General features: G+C 41.5%; 1 protein-coding gene across 1 annotated transcript in view; it reads right to left on the bottom strand.

Annotated features, from left to right (window-relative positions):
- GIPC2 (GIPC PDZ domain containing family member 2) overlaps positions 1–25,806 on the bottom strand; it is a gene marked incomplete at its 3' end in the record, with an annotated part of 90,676 nt that overhangs the window by 29,496 nt on the left and 35,374 nt on the right. Inside the window, exon 3 of the mRNA XM_079724997.1 lies at positions 22,433–22,613. Within this exon, the coding sequence (XP_079581123.1) occupies positions 22,433–22,613 (181 nt within the window). The remainder of the gene's footprint in view (positions 1–22,432; positions 22,614–25,806) is intronic.

Below are 25,806 nucleotides of genomic sequence, written 5' to 3'. Positions count from 1 at the left end.
TTTCCTTGCCAGTCACACTGTGTCCCGTCCGAGGGAAGAACAGATTAACAGGAGATGCTCACTCAGCACAGGGGCTCCAAAAGAATGCCCAACGAAAAAGATGAGGTCAGTCTGTCACCATCACTGTCCAGGATTCTACACTAGCCAGTCTGGAGTCATGTACAGACCTACAGTGGTCAAGACAGCCTCACCTTAATGATGCTAACCTCCAAGATAAACAACCTTACACCCGCACTCCCCCTATCACAACCTCTACCCACCGCGATTTCACCAAGCAACCTGCTCTGTATAATTTGTCTTCCCATATAAATTTCCTACAGGGTGGCAAATGAAGCACTCAGCTAACACATGTGTTTGGTTTACAACTACATATACATTTCTAACTGTAAAGTAATACACTGGCATTCTGACTTAACAACAAGTCTTTTGTAAGTTTGGTAAGCAAGATATAACCCTGGAAAACTGCACAAGTTCTGGATACACTGAAGAAATTAAAGGTTCCTGGGATGTACAAAGCTAAGGACCCAGACTCTGGAACGTGGGAAATTCACGGAGGAATCGTCATCCAGGCTTGAGAAGTCAGCCAGCCACCCTAGATGATGTCTCTGCTTACCTGGCTCTTACTTGCAACACCAGTAGCTAAAAGGGAAAATGAAATGTAGAACAGAAGTTTTTTTACTTGGCTTTTTTAAAATTTTTTAATTCATTTATATTTTTAATTTGTTAATTAATTTATTTTTGGCTGTGTTGGGTCTTCGTTGCTGCACACGGGCTTTCTCTAGTTGCAGTGTGCGTGCTTCTCATCGTGGTGGCTTCTCTTGTTGTGGAACACGGGCTCTAGGCACGCCGGCTTCAGTAGTTGTGGCACGTGGGCTCTAGAGCACAGGCTCAGTAGTTGTGGTGCACGGGCTTAGTTGCTCCATGGCACATGGGATCTCCCCGGACCAGGGCTCGAACCCGTGTCCCCTGCATTAGCAGGCGGATTCTTAACCACTGCGCCACCAGGGAAGCCCCTAGGCTTTATTTTTTTAAGCAGTTTTAAGTTCATAACAAATTGAGAAGACAGAGCTCTCCCATACACCTCTTGCCTCCACATATGCATCACCTCCCCCATGATCAATACCCCTCACCACAGGGCTACATTCGTTATAATCAATGAACCTACATGGACACATCATATCACCTAAAGTTCATAGTTATGTTAGGGTTCATTCCTGGTATTGTACATTCTGTGGGTTTGGAAGAATGAATAGTGGCATGTATCCACTATCAGAGTATCATTCAGAGTAGTTTCATTGTCATAAAAATCCTCTGTGCTCTGCTTGTGCACCCCAGATTTTTTTTTAAATCATTACATGTTTGTCTTCTTCTCGAAAGTGTTATCTCAAAACTAACCACTTGGTGGCACAAAAACAAAAGTTAAAATTTCACTTCTGGCTTAGACCAGCCTCCAGAAAGGCAGTTCTTGTAGCTAAAGAAATAGAAGCCATATTTCCCCACAATCCTGACTCAGGGAAGTAAATCAACCGGTTTACACATGAAAACAGGCAGGATGGCCCTGTTCAGCCTCAGGGGGAAAAAAATGTTTTGCTTTTTTAATGTTTGCAAAGGTTGCTCGTCTGGCCTACTTTTATTGTGCTGGCCGGTCTAAGCTTGTCGAACCAACCAGGCCAAGCCCTAGATCAGTCACTTCACTTCTCATGAACGGGTTTGCATGAGGCCTCTCTTGGGGCTGAATGATGAGAGGGATGCAGTTCACACAGGAGACGCTGGTAATCGGCCTGCAGCTCGAAGGATTCACTAGACTCAGGGCTCCCCTCCTGTGTCACTTAGGGCACAGGACACTCACAGCTCAGGGGTACACAGCTGTTCCCACAACTGAGTGGGATGTCACCAAGAAGCAGTCGCCTTAGTTCCAAACCCTTTTGTGGCAACTGTATCTGTTACTCTAATTACATAATTGAATTTAAAACTACGTGAGCTGATGAAATAAGTGTGAAACACGGAGTTATTACTGGTAGGAAAACTAGGTTAACTGCTTTGGAAAGACTCCATAAGGGCGAGTTGCAAGAAAAAAAAAAAAAAAAGGTGTGGGCAAAATGATGCTAGGAGATTAGGAAAAATATCTTTAAACATCCAGCATTTCACATATCTGCCTTTTAGATATCAAACAGAAACCATAGATGTGCATTCAGGTTCTGATTACTAAAGCAAGACTTCATAGAACTCCAATTTGTGTCCTCTACTCAAAGAGCTTTTTACATCTAAAGAGTTGTAAAAGAACACATATTTATATGTTTTAAAATAAAATGTTTATATCCACTTGTGTTATTCTTTATGATACCATTTTAACTGGCATTTTCAATAAACAGACCAACCCCCAGTCCCTGCTGCATCGTGGAGGTCAGGGGAGAGATGGGGAAATGGAGAAGACAGCAAGATATCTGTCTCTAGTCCCACCCTGAGCCCCAGGGGAAGAAGAGCGCTGACAGCAGCCAAGGCCCTATCTTCAGGTGGAACACATGCAAGTGGTTTAGATCCCCAAGGGACACAGGGTGACAGTGAGAAGGGTGGGCATTCTCCTGCTTCTGCACAGAACAAGATCTTGTTCTGCTCCCACAAGGGCCTGAGTTGGCCTGGAGTACAATTCATAGCAGGGGCAGAGCCATGATTTCCATGAGAGGGGGGCACGTATGGACACCTCTGTGTCCAGCAAGAGACAGACTTCAGAATCAGAGAACTCGAGTTAAAACCCAGCTCCACCATTTACAGATTGTGAGAACTTAAGGAATAAGTCCTTATCTGTACAAGAACACTACTGAAACCAAGTGAGGCCCTGTGGGACTCCCAAGCACAGAGGCTCTTTTGTCCCCTGTTTCTTGTGGGCAAGGCTCCAGCCTCTGTGACCTTCCCTGAGTTCCAAAGGGCAGATTCCAACAGTTGTTAATCAAGGGAGAAGCAGCCCTGAAACCACCTGAGGCCAGATTAAAGGGAAGCTCATCAAGATTAGGCGACCACCTGAGCTGAGACTAAGGGCTTGCAGGCCCTGCTCAATCCTAATCTTGTCAGAGACCCCACATTTGAACCACTGTTATAAAACCCTCATCAAATCCTCCCGGGTTGGGACACATAATTTTTCAAGGCAGAAGCCAGGTGTGTCTCCCTTTGCCTGGCAAAGTAATAAAGCTATCCTTTTCTACTTCACCCAGAACTCTGTCTCCAAGATTTGATTCGGCACCCGTGTACAGAGAGGCCGATCTCTCGGTAACACTACCTACACAGGATGTTGTCTTAAGCATTCAAATGGCTGCCGTATGAAAGGTGCTTTGCCCAGTGGTCTGGCTCATACACAGAGAGCTGCTACTGCTGTTGGACTTGCTTCTGCTGACACGGTCCACACTGGAGAGACAGCCATCTGCTCTTCCCATGCCCTCCCCAACAAAACCATTTGCACTGGTTTTCCCAGGATGAGAACCATGCAGAAGTCTCTCTTCAAATGTTCAGAAAACTGTCACTTCAAATACAAAGGTCTCCTTTTTATTCTGTCTTCCATAGAACTGTGATTTTTTCCCCCTTCCATTTACAGGGGAGTAGAAACAACAGATGACCCATTACTCTACTCAGATTCGCCAAAGTGGTTGAGTTTAAGCCCAGCTCCTCGGGGGGCACTCAGCAGTGGGGGCCCTCCAGTGTCCATCTCATTGGACCTCTGACGCCCATTCAAAACGTCCTGTTAGAGTTACATGACACCATGTGGGCAAGAGGGCAGACATATCAACACTCCAACCTGGAAACTTAGAGTCCCCTCCCCTAACCACCCATACTGGTGAACTAAGCTACTTCACCAAATTCACTAATGCATTTCTATAATTTCCACCTCTGGAGTTCGACAGCATCAAAAATGGTGGCCAGGGCTTCCCTGGTGGCGCAGTGGTTGAGAGTCCGCCTGCCGATGCAGGGGACACGGGTTCGTGCCCTGGTCTGGAAAGATCCCACATGCCGCGGAGCGGCTGGGCCCGTGAGCCATGGCCGCTGAGCCTACACGCCCCGCATACCACAAAAAAAAAAAAAAAATGGTGGCCATATGGCAACTCAGGCAGGACTTTGCGGGTTGTTATACCAATGACCTTCAGTACTACAGGCCCAGAAATGCTTTTTTCCAGTGTTCCCAGAACTGACCTGAGTCTTAGGGATTGATTCACACTAACCACATTCACAAGAACAGACATCATACATCAATGTATTAATCACAGGTAGGGATGGTATCAAAGGTCCAAGTGGGCTCCCATGTTTCATTCTCATGAACCCAAAACTTCCTGGGGAAAATGTCCAAGCAGAGACCCAGCCATGAAGGTGTAAGACAGCAAGGCTAAGTGGGAAAAGGGAAAGGATCATGTTCCAGGCCATGAGTTCCAAGACTCCAAAAGCAAGGAGTGGAGAGTTGATGTTTTAGAGTCCCTCCCAAATGGGTGACTTTCAGTTTACCAGGCCTCTACCCATCTTGGGAATAATTCACTTGAAATTTTCTTCCCACTGGGGTACCTGAGAAGCTTAGTGTGCATGGATGATACCAGAGAAAAGGACTTGGGCACAAAGGATAATTCTCACAGTCCAAGGCTGCAAACAGGTAGTTCAGTGACATGTGGTCCACAGACATGTTTGTGAAGTGTGCAACATTTTCAGATTTTTTAAATTAGTTGCCAACTTTTGAAAGTTGGGTGATTTCTCATCAAAATTCAAATTTTAAGTTTCTCTTGGAGACTGACGCATGCCTACAAAACAATAATAATTAGGGTCGACAACTTTACTTTGGGACTTGCGGCTCTCTGCCTTCATTTTCAGACAATCTCTCAAGGTATAGAATTTCTCACTACATATGGCTATAAAGCGTTATATGCTGTTTCATATACTAGTGTTATTCTTAGACTGCAGTCTTATTTCAAAGGAATAAATATACACATATACATCTACACTATAATTCATCTAGGGGCAAAAACATAGATCATCTGGGAAAATTAAAGGTAACTTTTTTAACTGATCATTTAATATGTACCAGGTACTAGAAATTCTTGATAAGTTCTTTTATTTAATCTTTACAACACTATTACAAAGTAGGTATTACTCTAATTTTACAACTAAACTTACAGTTGAGGCTTGGAGAAGTAAGATGATTTCACCAAGGTCATAGACAACTGGTAGTGGTAGAGCTGGGCTACCCCAGAGCCACTGCCTGATTTTATATTCTATTAAAGATTATGAGTTGCCATTGGTAACAGACATTAGTTGGCTGTCTTCTCAGTACCCAGTGGTCATGAGGATCACTGTGGTTCAGGGGAAGCTGACTGCTCCCAGCTTCAGGGATGGGACACACAAATGGGCCAAGCTAACTGATCCCCTTCATCACAATGATTGTTTCAGAGGTGGACATGTGAACAAAGGTAAGTCAGAAAAAAATCTAAGGACTTTTGCTAGAAATTCTGATGCAAGGACACTCTCTTTTTCTGTTCTATGTAAATAAGGAAGCACATGGTCCCAGACATTGCTGATCACCATCCTGGGATACGTGAAGGATATATGGATGATGAAGCTGATGCCTCAGGCAGCAGAGCAGAAAGGAAGGGCAAGAAACGGGGTCCTGATCACATTGTACAGGCCCTACATAGAGCTTTGCTAATGCCGGCATCACTCAACGACGGTTGATTTATAAGCTTCCCTTTTCTGCATTAGCCAGGGTCATAAGGTTTTCCACTGTTTCCAAATGAAAGATACCTCACAGATACAGAATTGTGTCTGAGCAATGAAGCAACCCTTCTAAAGAGACCTTCCAATGCTTGGACATACATAAATGGCACTGTCCATAAACAGCTGGTGTGCTCACTTCCCTACCTCGACCCCCGACCCTCCCTCCCTCCCTCTCTCTCTCTCTCTCTCCCCCCACCCCTCTCTCAGAGTAGCTGACATAAAATCTCGCTTTGCCCCAGAATTTAAAACTTTAACTATTCATTCCCTTTTTCTATGTCTCCTTCCTCTCTCCAACATTCTTCACACTTCTTTAGAATAGCTATGCCGTTGTTTTTGTTTTGATCAAGCTGGTAGGGTGCTGGGGTGGATAAGAAGGAAAAGGAGATAAGTGGATGCCACATACACAAGGTGGCTATCGGATCAAAAGGGCTGGCAACACATGACCCAATCCACCCAAAAAAAAAAAAAAAAAGGCTACACAAAGTTGCTCTTAACTGTTCCTTTGATGAGACTGAACAGTGTAAGACAAGTGTCAGAAGGGAAATAACTATGCCCAAAATTATCTTGTTCTTTAGGTAAGGTGTCATTTGAGAAAAACTCAACCCTATTTTCATAACTCCCTGAAATTACAGGCAAAAGTTAATGTGCACCTCTGGGATAATTTTAATCCAGAGGGGATTGTATCACCAAAAATACTACAAACCTCGGGACTCTAACACGAGGAAGTTAAAAGGATGGCTAAAGTATTTTTATCCTTTTATACTTATTTTATTCCATAGTATGATTTTATGGGAATTCAAAAATCAAAAATTGTTCACTTTTATTCATGGTTTATTACACATATTTTTCCTCCACATTTTAAAAAGTTTAGTAGTTACAAAAACAATCCTGCCGGGCTTCCCTGGTGGCGCAGTGGTTAAGAATCCGCCTGTCAATGCAGGAGACAAGGGTACGAGCCCTGCTCAGGGAAGATCCCACGTGCCGCGGAGCAACTAAGCCCGTGCGCCACAGCCACTCAGCCTGCGCTCTAGAGCTCGCGAGCCACAACTACTGAGCCCGAGTGCCACAACTACTGAAGCCCGCGCGCCTAGAGCCTGTGCTCCACAACAAGGGAAGCCACCCAATGAGAAGCCCAAGCACCGCAACAAAGAGTAGTCCGCACTCTCCGCAACTAGGGAAAGCTCGCGCGCAGCAACAAAGACCCAAGGCAGCCAAAAATAAACATAAATAAATAAATAAAATAAAATAAAATAAAATGTCTAGTTCATTAAAAAAAAAAAACACACACAATCCTGTCAATTTAAAAAGTTGATACAGGGCTTCCCTGGTAGTGCAGTGGTTGAGAGTCCGCCTGCTAATGCAGGGGACACAGGTTCGTGCCCCGGTCCGGGAAGATCCCACATGCCGCGGAGCAGCTGGGCCCGTGAGCCATGGCTGCTGAGGCTGTGCGTCCGGAGCCTGTGCTCCGCAACGGCAGAGGCCACAGCAGTGAGAGGCCCGCGTACCACAAAAAAATTTTAAAAATAAAATAAAAAGTTGATACAATGTAATCTACCACATTTCTAACATGGAACCATTTAAGATAATGTTAAAGAAAGCTGTTTAAAATGAGTATGATCATACAGTTAAAAATTATAAAGCTACTAAAAGTGGAATGATTCCGTTTCTCTACTTCCTAGACTAGGAATGCTAGACTTTTTTTTTAAATAATTGTTTTCTGGTTATAAAAGTTAATATTTTGTTTTTAAAACGTGAGAAACACAAGAAACCTAAAAAACAAGTCATTCGTAAACACACCACCAGAGATAACCGTTAACATTTCAATATACATATACTGCAAGTCACTTCTTCTACATGTAAAGATAGTTTTTTACAAAAAACGGGATATTACTGTACATTGTTTTGTAATCTGTCTTTTCACTTAATATAACAAACATTTTTTTTATTTTTTGCTTTATAACAAATTTAATCAGTTATACATATACATATGTTCCCATATCCCCTCCCTTTTGCGTCTCCCTCCCTCCCTCCCTATCCCACCCCTCCAGGCAGTCACAAAGCACCGAGCTGATCTCCCTGTGCTATGCGGCTGATTCCCACTAGCTATCTACCTTACGTTTGGTAGTGTATATATGTCCATGCCGCTCTTTCACTTTGTCACACCTTACCCTTCCCCCTCCCCATATCCTCAAGTCCATTCTCTAGTAGGTCTGTGTCTTTATTCCTGTCTTACCCCTATGTTCTTCATGACATTTTTTTTTCTTAAATTCCATATATATGTGTCAGCATACAGTATTTGTCTTTCTCTTTCTGACTTACTTCACTCTGTAGGACAGACTCTAGGTCCATCCACCTCATTACAAATAGCTCAATTTCATTTCTTTTTATGGCTGAGTAATATTCCATTGTATATATGTGCCACATCTTCTTTACCCATTCATCCGATGATGGACACTTGGGTTGTTTCCATCTCCGGGCTATTGTAAATAGGGCTGCTATGAATATTTTGGTACATGTCTCTTTTTGAATTATGGTTTTCTTTTTTTTTTTTTTATTACTCCAAAGGGTTTATTGAGACAAGATTCACAGGCAAGTCCAGGGCAGAGGGGATGGGGGTATATGCCCAGTAGTGGGATTGCTGGGTCATATGGTAGTTCTATTTGTAGTTTTTTAAGGAACCTCCATACCGTTCTCCATAGTGGCTGTACCAATTCACATTCCCACCAGCAGTGCAAGAGTGTTCCCTTTTTTCCACACCCTCTCCAGCATTTATTGTTTCTAGATTTTTTGATGATGGCCATTCTGACTGGTGTGAGATGATATCTCATTGTAGTTTTGATTTGCATTTCTCTAATGAGTAAAGATGTTGAGCATCCTTTCATGTGTTTGTTGGCAGTCTGTATATCTTCTGTGGAGAAATGTCTATTTAGGTCTTCTGCCCATTGTTGGATTGGGTTGTTTGTTTTTTTGTTATTGAGCTGCATGAGCTGCTTATAAATTTTGGAGATTAATCCTTTGTCAGTTGCTTCATTTGCAAATATTTTCTCCCATTCTGAGGGTTGTCTTTTGGTCTTGTTTATGGTTTCCTTTGCTGTGCAAAAGCTTTTAAGTTTCATTAGGTCCCATGTGTTTATTTTTGTCTTTATTTCCATTTCTCTAGGACGTGGGTCAAAAAGGATCTTGCTGCGATTTATATCATAGAGTGTTCTGCCTATGTTTTCCTCTAAGAGTTTGATAGTGTCTGGCCTTACACTTAGGTCTTTAATCCATTTTGAGCTTATTTTTGTGTATGGTGTTAGGGAGTGATCTAATCTCATACTTTTACATGTCCCTATCCAGTTTTCCCAGCACCACTTATTGAAGAGACTGTCCTTTCTCCACTGTACATTCCTGCCTCCTTTATCAAAGATAAGGTGACCATATGTGTGTGGGTTTATCTCTGGGCTTTCTATCCTGTTCCATTGATCTATCTTTCTGTTTTTGTGCCAGTACCACACTGTCTTGATGACTGTAGCTTTGTAGTATAGTCTGAAGTTAGGGAGCCTGATTCCTCCAGCTCCATTTTTCGTTCTCAAGGTTGCTTTGGCTATTCGGGGTCTTTTGTGTTTCCATACAAATTGTGAAATTTTTTGTTCTAGTTCTGTGAAAAATGCCAGTGGTAGTTTGATAGGGATTGCATTGAATCTGTAGATTGCTTTGGGTAGTAGAGTCATTTTCACAATGTTGATTCTTCCAATCCAAGAACATGGTACATCTCTCCATCTATTTGTATCATCTTTAATTTCTTTCATCAGTGTCTTATAATTTTCTGCATACAGGTCTTTGGTCCCCTTAGGTAGGTTTATTCCTAGATATTTTATTCTTTTTGTTGCAATGGTAAATGGGAGTGTTTCCTTGATTTCACTTTCAGATTTTTCATCATTAGTATATAGGAATGCCAGAGATTTCTGTGCATTAATTTTGTATCCTGCAACTTTACCAAATTCATTGATTAGATCTAGTAGTTTTCTGGTAGCATCTTTAGGATTCTCTATGTATAGTATCATGTCATCTGCAAACAGTGACAGCTTTACTTCTTCTTTTCCGATTTGGATTCCTTTTATTTCCTTTTCTTCTCTGATTGCTGTGGCTAAAACTTCCAAAACTATGTTGAATAAGAGTGGTGAGAGTGGGCAACCTTGTCTTGTTCCTGATCTTAGTGGAAATGGTTTCAGTTTTTCACCATTGAGGACGATGCTGGCTGTGGGTTTGTCATATATGGCCTTTATTATGTTGAGGAAAGTTCCCTCTATGCCTACTTTCTGCAGGGTTTTTATCATAAATGGGTGTTGAATTTTGTCGAAAGCTTTCTCTGCATCTATTGAGATGATCATATGGTTTTTCTCCTTCAATTTGTTAATATGGTGTATCACGTTGATTGATTTGCATATATTGAAGAATCCTTGCATTCCTGGAATAAACCCCACTTGATCATGGTGTATGATCCTTGTAATGTGCTGTTGGATTCTGTTTGCTAGTATTTTGTTGAGGATTTTTGCATCTATGTTCATCAGTGATATTGGCCTGTAGTTTTCTTTCCTTGTGACATCCTTGTCTGGTTTTGGTATCAAGGTGATGGTGGCCTCGTAGAATGAGTTTGGGAGTGTTCCTCCCTCTGCTATATTTTGGAAGAGTTTGAGAAGGATAGGTGTTAGCTCTTCTCTAAATGCTTGATAGAATTCGCCTGTGAAGCCATATGGTCCTGGGCTTTTGTTTGTTGGAAGATTTTTTATCACAGTTTCAATTTCAGTGCTTGTGATTGGTCTGTTCATATTTTCTATTTCTTCCTGATTCAGTCTTGGCAGGTTGTGCATTTCTAAGAATTTGTCCATTTCTTCCCGGTTGTCCATTTTATTGGCATAGAGTTGCTTGTAGTAATCTCTCATGATCTTTTGTATTTCTGCAGTGTCAGTTGTTACTTCTCCTTTTTCATTTCTAATTCTATTGATTTGAGTCTTCTCCCTTTTTTTCTTGATGAGTCTGGCTAATGGTTTATCAATTTTGTCTATCTTCTCAAAGAACCAGCTTTTAGTTGTATTGATCTTTGCTATTGTTTCCTTCATTTCTTTTTCATTTATTTCTGATCTGATTTTTATGATTTCTTTCCTTCTGCTAACTTTGGGATGTTTTTGTTCTTCTTTCTCTAATTGCTTTAGGTGCAAGGTTAGGTTGTTTATTCGAGATGTTTCCTGTTTCTTAAGGTGGGATTGTATTGCTATAAACTTCCCCCTTAGAACTGCTTTTGCTGCGTCCCATAGGTTTTGGGTCGTCGTGTCTCCATTGTCATTTGTTTCTAGGTATTTTTTAATTTCCTCTTTGATTTCTTCAGTGATCACTTCGTTATTAAGTAGTGTATTGTTTAGCTTCCATGTGTTTGTATTTTTTACAGCTCTTTTCCTGTAATTGATATCTAGTCTCATAGCATTGTGGTCGGAAAAGATACTTGATACAATTTCAATTTTCTTAAATTTACCAAGGCTCTTCCCATACACAAAGGGAACTGTTTATCTGCTTACCTTTTTCTGAAGGTATACTCTGACAATTTTGAGTATAATTTGTCAGATCCATTTTCTTACAATTACATGACACTTCCCATTATACAATGGGAAGAATGTGTATTATTAGAAATGTGTATTATTAGAAAAAGAGCAATTATACCAATAAGTTATATTATCTTCACACTGTTCTACCATATTAAGGAAGCCACTTCCATGTTAGCATCAGTTTTGACGCCTTCATCCTACATGGCTATTTTAATTACTAAGCTTACAAACAGCTGAGAACTATTCTCTACCTTCCACTCATGGTTGTTATTAATTCCAACATAAGGCCCCTTAAACATTTTAGTTCTAAGAAATCAATCACTGTTTAGGGTAAATGACATGGGAAATACAGATTACAGAGCCTTCAGTATTATAGATTATAATAATTTCACCTTTCTTAGATTAAAAACATGAGCATTTAATAAGTTTTCCCTTGGTGAGAGTTTATAGCTAGAGTAGAAAAGAGTGAATATTTAGCCTGGGTCTTTATCCAGCTGAGTCTTTACACTGAAAACACATTTATCGGTTACACCCAGCATTCATCTAACACATCTGCCACACCCCACAAAAGAGAACTTGGCTCTTCATTTATCTTCTTCCATAGTATTTTTGTGGTAAATGCCAAACCAATGTCTAGCTAGATATAAGAAAGGCAGAACAAACTCTATGACATGAAAAGATGATTAAGTGGCATGTTCTAGCCCCCAAATTTGTCACTGTGAGTGCTTAAAACCTTTGCCAAAAAATACATGAAAGAGAGTGCCACTGTCACATAAAATGCAATACATCTAAAATTAAACTTCTCTCCCTGACTTTCTACCAAACCATTACTACATCCAATGGCCCCATTTCCAATGATCACTTTTATCACAGGCTCCAACGATAGAAACCTGGGGTTACATTTGCTTCTTCCAAACCTTCTCTCTCTCACTGCTGTGGCCTCTGCCGTTGCGGAGCACAGGCTCCGGACGCATAGCCTCAGCGGCCATGGCTCACGGGCCCAGCCGCTCCGCGGCATGTGGGATCTTCCCGGACCGGGGCACGAACCCATGTCCCCTGCATCGGCAGGCGGACTCTCAACCACTGCACTACCAGGGAGGCCCTGTATCAACTTTTTAAATTGACAGGATTGTGGGGTTTTTTTTTCTTTTAGCTAAAGTGCATCAACCCATCTCTAACCTCTATTTGTGCCTCTGCAGTATTACTCAGGCTTTCTTCTTTCATGCGAATTCCCGCTGCTGCCTCCGATCCCAGCCCTTATTATTTCCTCCTGGACTACTGCAGCAGCTTCTGACGTGGTTTCTCCTCTAATCAAATACAGCCAACATTCCTCCTCCGGGCTTAACTCCCCAAAGTCTATTTCATCATTTCATTCTTCAGTTCTAATATCTCCATGATTCCCTATTATCCTCTCCGACAAGCTCAGGTTCCCCACCTAGTTTTCAGAGATCTTCTTAACATGGCCTGGAGCTGTTTCTGCAGCCTGATTTGCTGCAATCCCTCCAAGACTTTTCCACAGAAAACCTTCCTTCCTTGTCTGTACTTCCCCTGCCAACCTGCAAGGCCAAGTTCAAGTGCAATCTTCTTCAGGAATCTTTCTCACCTACTCATATCTTTCCCCTCTTTAAACATTTAAATTTTTGCTCCATGGTTCTGGAGAAAAGAAATGTCAGGTTGAATCTGACTGGGAGCCCCTCACTCCACAGGCTTGGTGAGAAACTTAGTCTTGGTTTTTGCTTTGAGAGTCTCCCCTTCTCGGGATCCAGAGGGCTGATGTGGTGCTCAGTCCAACACAGATCCTACCCTGAAGCTTGACCTCCAAGTCAGTGTGTCCAAGCCCAGGGCACAGGGGCTCTTTCACCTCAGATGGCAAGGTCACAGCTCTCACAGCCCTGATATCCCTTTGCAACTCTATCAGGAGTCCTATCACTTCTCATGGGGAGTTACATGGGAATGGGACACTGGTCCTTGATACTGGTGGGACATGCTCTATAAGCCATCTGTCCCATGGCTTATCGCTTTGGGAAAATTCCTTCGCAATCTTACCACTGCTCCCAGCCTCCCTCACTCTCAGCTTCAGGACCCTTCCCCATCATGGACAAATCAGCTCTCAGGTGAACTTCCCTTCGTTTAAATCTGCACTACAGCTCATATCATATGGTTTGCATTGTAGTCTAAGAGGCAGTAATACATACTGTTAAGCGCAGAAGCCTCAGGAATAAACAGGAATGGAGTACTATGCACTGAGTGACCTCAGGGAGGTATTTAACTGCCCAAAGCCTCAGTTTACTTATCTAGAAAACCTTCATAGGAATGACACAAGGATTGAATCAGGCCAGAATAGAAGTCCTGGTAGCAATGACTTACATTTATGCAGCACTGTGTGCCAAGCACTATTCTAAGTGCTTTACGTATATTAACACATTCAATCCCCACAACACTTTATGGATAAGTAAACAGGCATAGAAGGGAGTAAGTAAGTAGTCCAAGATCACATGGGAAGTAAGCAGCAGAGGTAGGAATTCAACCCAAGCAGTGTGGCTCAGAATCTATGCTGTTAACCATTATACCATATTGCTTCTAATAAGCAATTGCTTCAAATGGTAGCTATTACGGCTATTGATAAACTACCTGATTCTTTTTTTTTTTTTTTTTTTTTTTGAGTTCGCGGGCCTCTCACTGTTGTGGCCTCTCCCGTTGCAGAGCACAGGCTCCGGATGCGCAGGCTCAGCGGCCATGGCTCAAGGGCCCAGCCGCTCCACAGCATGCGGGATCTTCCCGGACCGGGGCACGAACCTGTGTCCCCTGCATCGGCAGGGGGACTCTCAACCACTGCGCCACCAGGGAAGCCCAAACTACCTGATTCTTAATGTATCTGCCTCCTTATGTAAATTGAAAGCTCCTTGAGGACAGTAAACATGCTGACTCATCCATAACAGCTGTTAGGGGCTGGCTCTGGAGGCTCACTGCAGGGGTTAGAAGCCTACCTCCCGCGTTCACTAGCTAACTCTAAAATCTTGGACAGATTGCTTAACTTTTTAGGATGGCTGTAAGGATTAAATTATTTCCGACTTAGAAAGTACTTAGAAAAGTGAACGGCAGCTATGACAATGACATACTGATATAGTTCATTATTTGATATGAGATGTGATTTACCATCTGTCTTTCCAGGATCCGGAAGAGTGCCAGAGTTCTCAACAAATATTTGCTAATCACCAACTCACCCACATTGTTTGTCTTGCTTCATGTAGGGTTCATCTTGTTTCTAAAATTACTCCTTAAAGAAAGGGCTACACCTTCAAGATAGTATCAATAGTAATAATAGCAGCTAACTTCCACCAAAGACTTATATGTTCTATGATTGTTTTTGTGTTCAATCATTTAATCCTCACAACGCCCCAATGTGGTTGATACTATTATCTTTACTTTTTGTGTGAGGAAACCAAAGCACAGAAAGGTTAATTCACCCAATGTCACATTAACACACAGCCCATATGTGGCAGAGTCTACGTACTTAACTATTTACACTTTGTTGTCCCTTTTGTAACTTTTTTCGTATTCCACAGGATATTTAGTAGAATTCAGTATATATAAAAGTACCGAGGGGCTTCCCTGGTGGCGCAGTGGTTGGGAGTCCGCCTGCCGATGCAGGGGACACGGGTTCCTGCCCCGGTCCGGGAGGATACCACATGCCGCGGAGCGGCTGGGCCCGTGAGCCATGGCCGCTGAGCCTGCACGTCCAGAGCCTGTGCTCCACAACGGGAGAGGCCACAACGGTGAGAAGCCCGCGTACCGCAAAAAAAAAAAAAAAAAAAAAAAAAAAAAAAAGTACCGGACTTCCCTGGTGGCACAGTGGTTAGGAATCCGCCTGCCAATGCAGGGGACACGGGTTCGAACCCTGGTCCGCGAAGATCCCACATGCCGTGGAGCAACTAAGCCCGTGCGCCACAGCTACTGAGCCTGTGCTCTACAGCCCGTGCGACACAACTACTGAAGCCCGAGCGCCTAGAGCCCGTGCTCCACAACAAGAGAAGCCACCGCAATGAGAAGCCCGCGCCCCGCAACGAAGAGTAGCCCCCGCTCGCCGCAACTAGAGAAAGCCCGCGCACAGCAACGAAGACCCAACGCAGCCAAAAATAAATAATTAATTAATTTAAAAAGAAAAAAAAAGGACCAAAAGCACTGTTGCTTGAAAAATGTTCACTTGAAATAGCATGAATAGTAGAGAGAATTTTTTAAATGTTTGAAGTGTCTATCTAAAAAGTCATAAAACTTAAAAGCCAACGTTTCTCTTAATAGCAAATAGACTTAGTCTTTGAAAATGAGCACATCAGTTAAGCTGAATCACGAAGATGAGGTACAAGTTTTCCAGCTGTGAATGACTCAAGGGAATCGGACGTACTTCACATACTGAACATCCTATTCTGATGGGCACATAGCACAGAAATGGGTCTCTAAAAGAAGACATAGCCCAGAGATCTGTAACAAAATCTAACCCCAAAACAAAGACTATCAATGCTTTAGGAGGCCAACATTCTTTCAACTCCCTTTCTGTTTTCAAAACACTTTACAGATACATTTCATACCTCCTTCCACAAACCTCTTTCCATAAAGTGGAACAATTACAAATTAAAGAAATTCTCCAGGATAAGTTAAGTGGAGACTCATCTAAATAAAACTGAATCAAGGCCTCATAACATTTAATAATTAAAAGGCCTCATAAGAAAACAAACCAGTTGAACTAGTCTGATAATTCAGCCAGTTAAATGGAAGAATGAATTTTCACAGCCTTGGAAAAATCTAGGTTTACAGGGCAAACTCTGAAGGGTTGAGCTCATTGTGGAGACATGTTCCTTTTCACTGGCAAAAGAGAAAAGGAAGTGAGCCATGCCCTAAAAAAATTACCACTAGAGACGTTCCAGCCGATACTTGATAAGGACTGGGAAGGCTGCCATCAACTCATGGCTAGAAGATGGAAAATTTGGATCGGAATGCAGCTGACCAGGAGAAACCATGTTAGGTATGAATAAGATTTCCCATTAAATTACAAGTTTTCAACAAGGGGGTCATTTAAACCAGTTGCTTTCAAATGTTTTTGTTTTTTGTTTTCTGTGGTTTCTTTGCTGTGACACACAGTGAGAAATATATATAATACGTTATATCATGACATATATTATATATCTGAAATACCCATATGCATACACAGAAACATTGAAACTGAAACAATGCTTACCCTTACTAGGCACAAAGCACTATGAAATTTTCAGTTCTAGTCTACTTTCTATTCTACTCAACACTAGTTGAGACCTACTGGCTGAAAAACAGCTATTTAAACCAGCAGAGAAGATTCTGAGGGTATGTTTTATAATAGCCTTTATTCCTCCCTCAGGGTCCCATAGCCAACTTAGGAAAGCTGCAATGGCGCATCTGCTCTTGGGACAAGTGACTTGTTCCTTGAGTGCTTGGGTAAAGGCCACCCAGAAGCTGGCTCTTCCAAGTCCAGCCATTCCTCACTGTGCTGACTCCTTCTCTTTCTATCCCTTGAATGCTGGGGTTCCCCCAGGGCTCTGTTTTTGGTCTTTTTCCCTTATTACTCTGAGTAACTGGATCTACTTCCATGGCTTCAAGTTATTCAGAAATCCCATTCCCTAGGCCCCAATTCTAAATGCCCATCTACATCTAATGCATTTCCAACTGAACTGTCACAGATTTCAAACTCTTAAGGCCCAAAATCGTACTGTAAGTACAATCTCTCTTCCCTGTCTCCTCACCCAAATCTTTCTTTTCCAGTTTTCCTCCTCTCAAGGAATAGCACCACACACAATCCACAAATCTGTGGATCATCAATTGCAACTTCTTTTCCTATACCTCAACATCCAATGCGTTACCAATTTTACCTTCTTAATATTCAGTGGTATGCAGGTAAATGTTTAACAGTCACCTTTCCAGTTATTAAAAAAAAAAAAAAGCCCTGTAGCACTTCTCTATTTCTGTGACGCAAATACCGCACCAGAGCCAATTTCAAGCAACCGACTTGATGCCACTGAACATGGAATTGAAAAGAGATGGGCACTAATGGCTCCAGCGCACCACCATCTAATCCTCAAAACCATTTCTTATCTCCATGCCTACTGGCACTGTCTCCAGATTTCATCTTGCTTCTCCTCAACACAATAGAGTCTTTATTGAATTCCTGACCTTTTACTCATACCCTACCTCTCTGACATAGTCTCCAAAATACCTCTCTAAAATCCAGGTCTCATAATGCTTCTCCCCTGTCTAAACCCCTTCAGTGGTTCTCCACTGTCCACTCTTTATCTATATACATAAGGCCCTTGATAATTTGGTGCCCACTGACTCTTGGATTTTGTCTCTTGCCATACCACCACCTATAACCTCTATTCCAATCACACCCACATACACCATATTCTAAGATATATGATACTGCTTCATGTCTCTGCACCTTTGTTTATTCTATTCCTACTCCCTAGGACAACCTTCCCTGATTTGTTCATTGAGTAAGCCTCTTAAGATTCAGCTCAAATTCCTTCTCCAGGAAGCTTTTCCTAAACTCCTTGGTTGGTTTGATGTATCCCACTTTTAGACCTCCAGAACATTCTATCACCTCTAACACCCTTTATTGAAATTTTTTCATATCCATCTCTTCTCACTAAACATGAGTTTATTATTTTTTTTCTTTTCTTCTTTTTTTTTTTTTTTTTTTTGGCTGTGTTGGGTCTTTGCTGCTGCACAGGCTTTCTCTAGTTGCAGCTAGCGGGCGCTACTCTTTGTTGCGGTGCGCGGGCTTCTCATTGTGGTGGCTTCTCTTGTTGCAGAGCATGGGCCTCAGTAGTTGTGGCACGTGGGCTTCAGTAGTTGTGGCTTGCAGGCTCTAGAGGGCAAGCTCAGTAGTTGTGGCACACGGACTTAGTTGCTCTGCGGCATGTGGGATCTTCCCGGACCAGGGATTGAACCCATGTCCCCTGCACTGGCAGGCAGACTCTTAACCACTGTGCTACCAGGGAAGTCCCTAGGCATGCATTTCTTGAAGGCAAGAACTGGATCTTATTTATGGAATACCAAGTATGTAGTATGGTGATGGAACACAGTAGTTTCTCGATAAACAGTGACTATTATCCCAGCAACTAGCACCCTAAGACCAGTATATACTAATTACTCAAATATTCATTGAATGAAAACATATTGGTAAGTTCTTGCCATCTGCCCAAGGCCAAAGGACTGCTTAGACACCCAACCTATACCTTCTATATTGTCAGGAAGTCCAAGCTCTACTGCCATAGTCAAAGAACTTGCACTATATTTTCTTTTTTTGCTTCTTGGCCTCTGTATTAGTTTCCTGGGGCTGCCATAACAAAGGACCACGTGGCTTAAACAACAAAAACTTATTTTCCTACAGTTATGGGGGCTAGAAGTCTGTTACCAGGGTTAGTTTCTTCTGAGGTCTCTCTCCTTGGCTTGCAGTTGGCTGTCTTCATGTTCACAAGGCATTCGCCCCCTACATGTCTCCATGTCCAATTTTTCTCTTCTTGTAAATACACCAGTCATATTGGACCGGGGGCCACCCTAATGACCTCATTTTAAGTTAGTTAAAGATCCTATCTCCAAATATTGTCACATTCTGAAGTACTGGAGATTAGGACTTCAACATACAAATTTTAGGGGGACACAATTCAGTCCATAACAGCTTCCTACTAGACTGTGAGCTTCTCAAGAGGCAGGAGCTATAACTTAGTCTTTTTTTCTTAGTATCTGCTAGGCATAGCAGAGTACCTGGAACACAGCAGATTCTCAAATTATTTGTGGGATACATAAATGAAGGACCTTCCAGGAGTGTAGTCCAAATCTATGGAGTGAGGTCCCTTCCAAATTTGGTGGCCAGCACCAAGAAGAATATGGCTTTAGCCTTTCCCTGAAAGAAAGTTAGATACTGTCATGGTCTCCAGATAGCCCACTGCCAAACAGCCATCTATATAGCACCCAAAACTTAGTAGAATAATAAAATCCTTAAGACTAGACACCCAAAGCCAGTTGACAATACCCTCCTCCCTCCAGACTCATTCTGATACACCAGACTGACAGCATCATGCATGGATAGAGTCAGATTCAAAGTCAATAGAAAACAAACACTTCTCTGCTTAAAGAACAAGATGTAAAAGCTTAGAGAAATGGTTAAATGGACATCTGCCCTTTCCTACCCAAAAGGAAACTTCTTCCCCTTCACTGTTCTGTGTGATTTTGGTGGGCCTGTCAGTTATGTAGTCTGCCTTCCCCACTATCAAGACAGACACACGACCTAATAAGTACCCCCTCCCAGGAATTTGAATCCTATGTGGGGTAACATGAAGACAGGAAATAACTGGAGGGAGTCAATTAAGCCAGTACCATGAAGGGTTCCTGGTTCACACATCCCTGAAACAGCCTCATTTCCTACCTTTCCAAGACTTGATTGAACTGTCTTTGTTTCTGAGACCTACTTGATAGTCTTTCCCAAAAATGTCTTTTCCTTAAATTAGCTAGTGCTTATTCTGTAGCTCTCAAAGAATCTTGACACATATAGTGGCCCCTAGAAGTGGGGTGTGGGTAGTGGTGGATGTAAAATATGGAAATAAAACAGGCAGTAAGGATTCCCTCATCAGTGGTTAAGAAGTTGTGTTCATCATACCTGCTATGCCAGCACAAAGCAGCCAACTACAGTATTCCCTCCTATATTTTGGGACACAGTCCACATGCCTCCCCAGGCTAAACCTTTGGGAAGTTGAAAGGAAAATCTCAAGCTACTGGAGTGTGTGGCTATTTCTGACAGTTTTTGGTTAAGTCCAAGAAATGACTTAGGCCATCTTGGCTGAAGCTATCTGAATGCAAAGAAGAGAATTCTGCCTTGTGTAGACTGGCCCTTTCTCCTGGTAGGAATCCATGATGACAGAGTCAGATCATGAAGGACTTTAAATTTGAATCAATGAATCAATGAAAATGCTAGAAAAACAAAGGAAGGAAGGAAACATAGCAAAAGATAAGATTGGGATGGAGAGAATGGGGCCAAGACTGGTCCCCCAAGTACCTCCTGATATATATTCCCTCCCTGGCAAAGAGCTAAGTGCTGGAATAAGGCCACAGGGTAAGGAACAAGCTAGCATTGCCTTTATCCTAGAGTCAAAAAGGTAGGCACCAAAATTAAGGGTTGAAGGGTGGGCAGAGAAGCAAGTCCTACTTCTAAGAGAAATCCCCAGGCTAGGGCCCAGAGGCAAACATTGATCTACAGAGTGAAAAATGCATATAGACCAGCAGGGGTTACATTGAGTTAAGCTGCCATTGAAACCATGGAAAATAAAAACCTATCACTGCCCCAAAATCAATCTCCAGGTATCCTAACCCATACCACCAGAATGTGAGCTGGTCACAGCCCCAAAATCAATCTCCAGGTATCCTAACCCATACAACCAGAATGTGAGCTCATCACAGCCCCAAAATCAATCTCCAGGTATCCTAACTCATACCACCAGAATGTGAGCTGCCTGAAATAATATACCCCCATTAGGAAAATCCTTTTCAAATTTGTCCATGGAATTCATATGAAGCAAAAGAGCAAGTTCAGCCATTGCAGATACATAAGGCAGTGAAGTACACCAACCGTCCATACATGTATCTCAACTATTGAAGGGAAGAATCTAATCATGGAGCAATAGCAGCTAAATACAATGACCTCTATAACATCTAAGACTATTACCAACCTAACATCCAAGTTAAGGTGTACCAGCAACTTTCTACAAAAAACACAGGGACCACATAATTTATATGCAGACAAGGAAAAAGAGGAAGAGATCAACTCTGGAAAACAGATTCTATTGAATCTTAGTACAGATTGAGCTGTACTAAGAGAATAACTTTGATTTACAAAGAGCCTAAATCAGACACTGTTTATCTCAAACTGCCTACATCCTATCAGTTTATATGCTGTGATACCTGGGAAGTTGGTTACCAAATAAACCCATTTCAAAAGGGGCTGCTGGATAGAACTCTGTGTGCTGGCCCACCTTCCTCTGTGGGAAGTAAGCTCAGATGCTGTAATGTACCATGCAGAACCACGGTATCTGCGGCAGTTGTTCCTAGAATGGTCCCTCCAGGAGCACTACTGGCATAAGGCATCCTTTTCTTACATCTTCTCAGAAATCTGTCACCCACAAGCAATACCACCTACACTGCATTTCTATTAAATGGCACAGAATCGCTTGGAAGCAGAGAAAGTGTTTCAATTTCGTATGGCTAGGATCTGCCCCTTACTTGCTTAGGGTGGGGAAATGTAATTGCCCAGACCCACTGCATTCACCCATCACTGTAATTAACTGCCCTGAGAAAAGCCATTAGAGACAAACTATAAGGAATATTTATGTTTTGTGAGCAAAGGAAAGAACATAAGGTGGGTGGAGTCACAGATGAGCAAGGGCAGGCTGAGAATGATTCTGCTGAAGATATTTTAACACTGATGAACACTAGGCCATCATTTGGCTTACTAAAATAGTTCTGGGTAGTGAGAGAGAAGCTGGCACATTTTCCTGTAGATGAGATAGCCCTGGGGGTTTGAACAGCAGTTGGAACACAGCTGCCATGGCTAAAACCAAGCAAGTACAGATGTCACACCAAAGTAGAAGCAATTTCATACCATTCCACACTTCCAAGTTCAAAATGCCAATGGAGGAAAAGTATTGAAGGAAGTCTTTAAAATAGACCAAATAACTACTTTAAATATCAATTCTGTGTGTAACTAAAATTTTTGCCGTTGAGGGCCATGAGTGACAGATACCACTGTTTAGAGAGCTCAGTCCAAAATCTCCCTGCTCGGCAAGATGAACACAATACAAGGTGCTGTTCTTCGAGCTTGGAACAAATTGAGTCACTATACATGACACTTTATAACTCCAAAATGTCTTTTTAAGAAAATGTCCTAGGTAAACTTTTTCTCCTTCAATGGTTGTTTTCCTTATAAGTAGAGCTTATCTATCACTTCCTATGTTCTTAACTGATATACAAAAGCACATGGCACCATATTGCAGTACTCATTTCCCTGAGAAAGATAAGCCAAACCGACTTACCAAAGGCCTTCTTAGGTTCTATTAACTTCAAGGTAAAGAGTTCCTCTTTTTTTAATTCCTTTAACTTCTTAGCAACTTCAAAGTGACGCCACCCAATGATAGTTTCTCCATTGATGGCTTCAATGTGATCCCCCACACAGATTGTTTTAACTGAGTCAACTACGCTGCCATCTTTAATTCTCTGAAAGAAAATGAAGGGTAATACTTAATATAAAATAGCACTGTGTAACATTACTTATCATGCTCTTGAGACATTACATACAATATACTGACATATCAACAAGGCAGTTTAATGTTCAGTTAAAGACAGAAGCCCAAACAACAAAGACAACCATCCTACTCCCAACCATTCTTCTTTATCATTCAGAATTCAGCTTCCATCACAGTCACCACCTCCTCTGAGTAGCTTTTCCTGACACCTCCCAGACCACTCCAAGACTAGGTAATGTGCCACTCTCATGTCTCTGTAGTACTTTCTGCTACATAAGTTGAGGTCTAAGGTAGGTACTTTACATTTGCCCTCTCAATTAATTTTAACAAACTTTATGAGAGTCTCATGTCTTGATCAGAAGATCAAGGAATTTGCCAAGTTCAACAAACCATACTGCAATTGTTCATTTATCTCTCAGTCTCCACTACTGAACTGTAATATCCTTGGGAACAGAGATGGTCTTCTTCACCACTGCCCTGTGCCTAGCACAACATCTGCACAGAAAAGTCCCTCCCTAAATGATTGTTGAATCATTTCAACATGAGGCCCATTACATCAGAATAAAGCTTGAGCTTTTTCTACCAGCTACAGTTTTTTAAACCTTAGTTACAAATGCAAGACAAGAATTGGTACAACCTTAGTTAAGAATATTGATACTTAAGAGACAGGTGTGGTTACCAATTGTGGAGCCAATGAGAAGGATGGTATACCATCGCTGTTCATTCATGTATTTTAGGTGAGGAGAACTTAGGACCCAAGGAGAAACATCAAATTGGTCTTTCCTAACTCTATCATAATTAAGTACAATACATCAGTAGTGCAGAGTTTCAAGATGAGGTGTAAGACTCCCTAACATAATCCTAAGAATTTCTGAAAGGATTTTAGGGACAGAAGCTCCAGAAAACTCTGCACAGGTAACAGTCCCACAGAGGATGTACAAATTCTTCAACAGTGGTGAGGAACATGGCAAAATGCAGGCTACAGTCTGCCTCGGGCATCACAAATCCTTTGTGAGAATGACAGGCTGGAAATATTAGGGGCTGCTGCTATTGTGTAACTGAAGTGTGTGTATTCCCAATTTTGTCAGGTGGAGTAACAACATCTTCTGAGTCACCAGGGGATTGATTATTGCGTCCACGAGTTGAGAGACAAAACGATCTCAAGTACCCCAACATCTCCATAATACTGTCATAAGAAAAAACAAGTTGTAGAAGACTAACCTAGAAAGGTTGGGCATTTTTAATTTTTAAATTGTATTACAATATACCAAAATTTACAGTGGGTTTCTTTTTTACCCCCCAATTTTAAGAACACTGATATGTTCATTGTAATAACTGTTAACAGTCTTTATGCAAATGACACTATAATGCTTATTCACACGGAGATTACTGTCATTACAGGTAGTTAATTTTAAAGGAAAAAACCCAGAAATTTCATAATTTAAGTGAAAATGATTTTTTAGTAAATCCATGTTTGACACATAAACTAGAGAAACAAACAAAGGTAACCACAACAAACCACTCAGTACAACTGGAGTTTCTAAACTGTCAAAGAAACATAAGTGAGATTAAACAAAAGACTAGAGTTTAAAGAAACAAAGCAAAAAAATGTAATATTCTGTCATCTAACCTTTCTTAAGTCACTAGAGAATATGAAAATCTATAACTCTGACTTTCTTAATTTTTATTCTAAGTTGTTTCTTGATACATTCTGAACCTATTTTTTCCTTTGATCAACTATACCATACAAATTTCAGTTCCACATGTTTTTAGTTTAAGACTTACTGTTGTAATTTTATTAAAAATAAGCACTATATAAAACTAAATGAAAGACTTTAAAGACATGTATGAATCTTACCAGTAAATTAAAGGGCAGAGTAACAGAAATCTAGGGTCACCAGGGCCTATGAGTAGCCACAGGTCACAAGAAAGGTGCCCAGAGAGAGGGAGGAAAGGCGGTTACCAGAAGTCAGCAGGTAGCAAGGTGAGAATCCAGGTGGGCAAGAGAAAAGTCAAAGCATATGTAATCATCAGGGCCAGTGGATAAGAATCTGGGATGAAGAGAGAGGAAAACCAACATAAGAAACTTGGAGAAGGGCACCATAAGGTGAACCAGATATAGAAGCAAAGTGGGAGACACTGATGATATATTTTGTGGGTGACCTGAGCCTTAGCTTCCTAAATAGATAGAATAAAGAATGAGGTAGCAACTGAAACAAGTTTCTGCAATTTAATATACTTTAATAATCATACCATAACTTGATATAGATTAATAATATTGCTAAAAGTGTTACTCAGGCACAAAGGACCAGGAAGAAAAAAGAGGCATTAATTCTATATTTATATTTACTGAGTTACTTAATATCATTCTCTTCAATACTTAGAACTTTCTCTCATCTGGCTTTGGAGCTTGATGCTGCAAAATGTGAAGACAACATTAAATATTTTTTGGAAGGTAGGATTTACAATATTATTAAACTTAGAGGTTCCCAAACATTTCAGACTGTTATTATATTAACTTCTATTAATTCATCCCATATAGTTACAAAATTCTATCTTCTCATCACAAATCAGCAGAGCTCTAGGGTGGCATCTCACCATCCTCAAAGTCTTAAGCATTGACTCAAGGTTGTTTGAGCCGACCCTGCCCACATGGTCAGCAACTCTGAGTCTCTGCTGCTGACCCTCCAAACACTGTCCCCAAACCTTGTTCATAATAATAAACATGCAGATAGCAATTGTAAATAGCTCTTTCATTTAGTCCTAACAAGCCTGGGAGGGGAAATATTTAATATTTCTTTAGTGAATGAGGAAATCAAAGCACAGTGATGGCATGGCTTAACCAAAATAACACAGCTAATAAATAAGAGAACTGGTTTTCAAAGAGAGGTGGTATAATTATGAGACATCATGCTCTTTCATCAAAACGCTCCCAATCAAACAGATCTAACTAACCCAAACGTCTGGTTAAGAAAGAAAGCAAGTCGCATGAAGAATTCAAGATCTTCTGACTCAAGACCAGAGTTTGGGGTTGTAGTTATCCAAGACGATCTATCACCTTGATAATCATTTTACGATACGTAAGTGTATCAAATCAATACATGGTACACCTTAAATTTACACCATGTTATATGTCAACTATACCTCAATAAAGCTGGAAAAAG

Source organism: Hyperoodon ampullatus, assembly GCF_949752795.1.
Source record: "Hyperoodon ampullatus genome assembly, chromosome: 2".
NCBI lineage: Eukaryota > Metazoa > Chordata > Mammalia > Artiodactyla > Ziphiidae > Hyperoodon > Hyperoodon ampullatus.
Note: the sequence above shows the minus strand (reverse complement) of the source record. Positions and strands in the feature narration are given on the sequence as shown.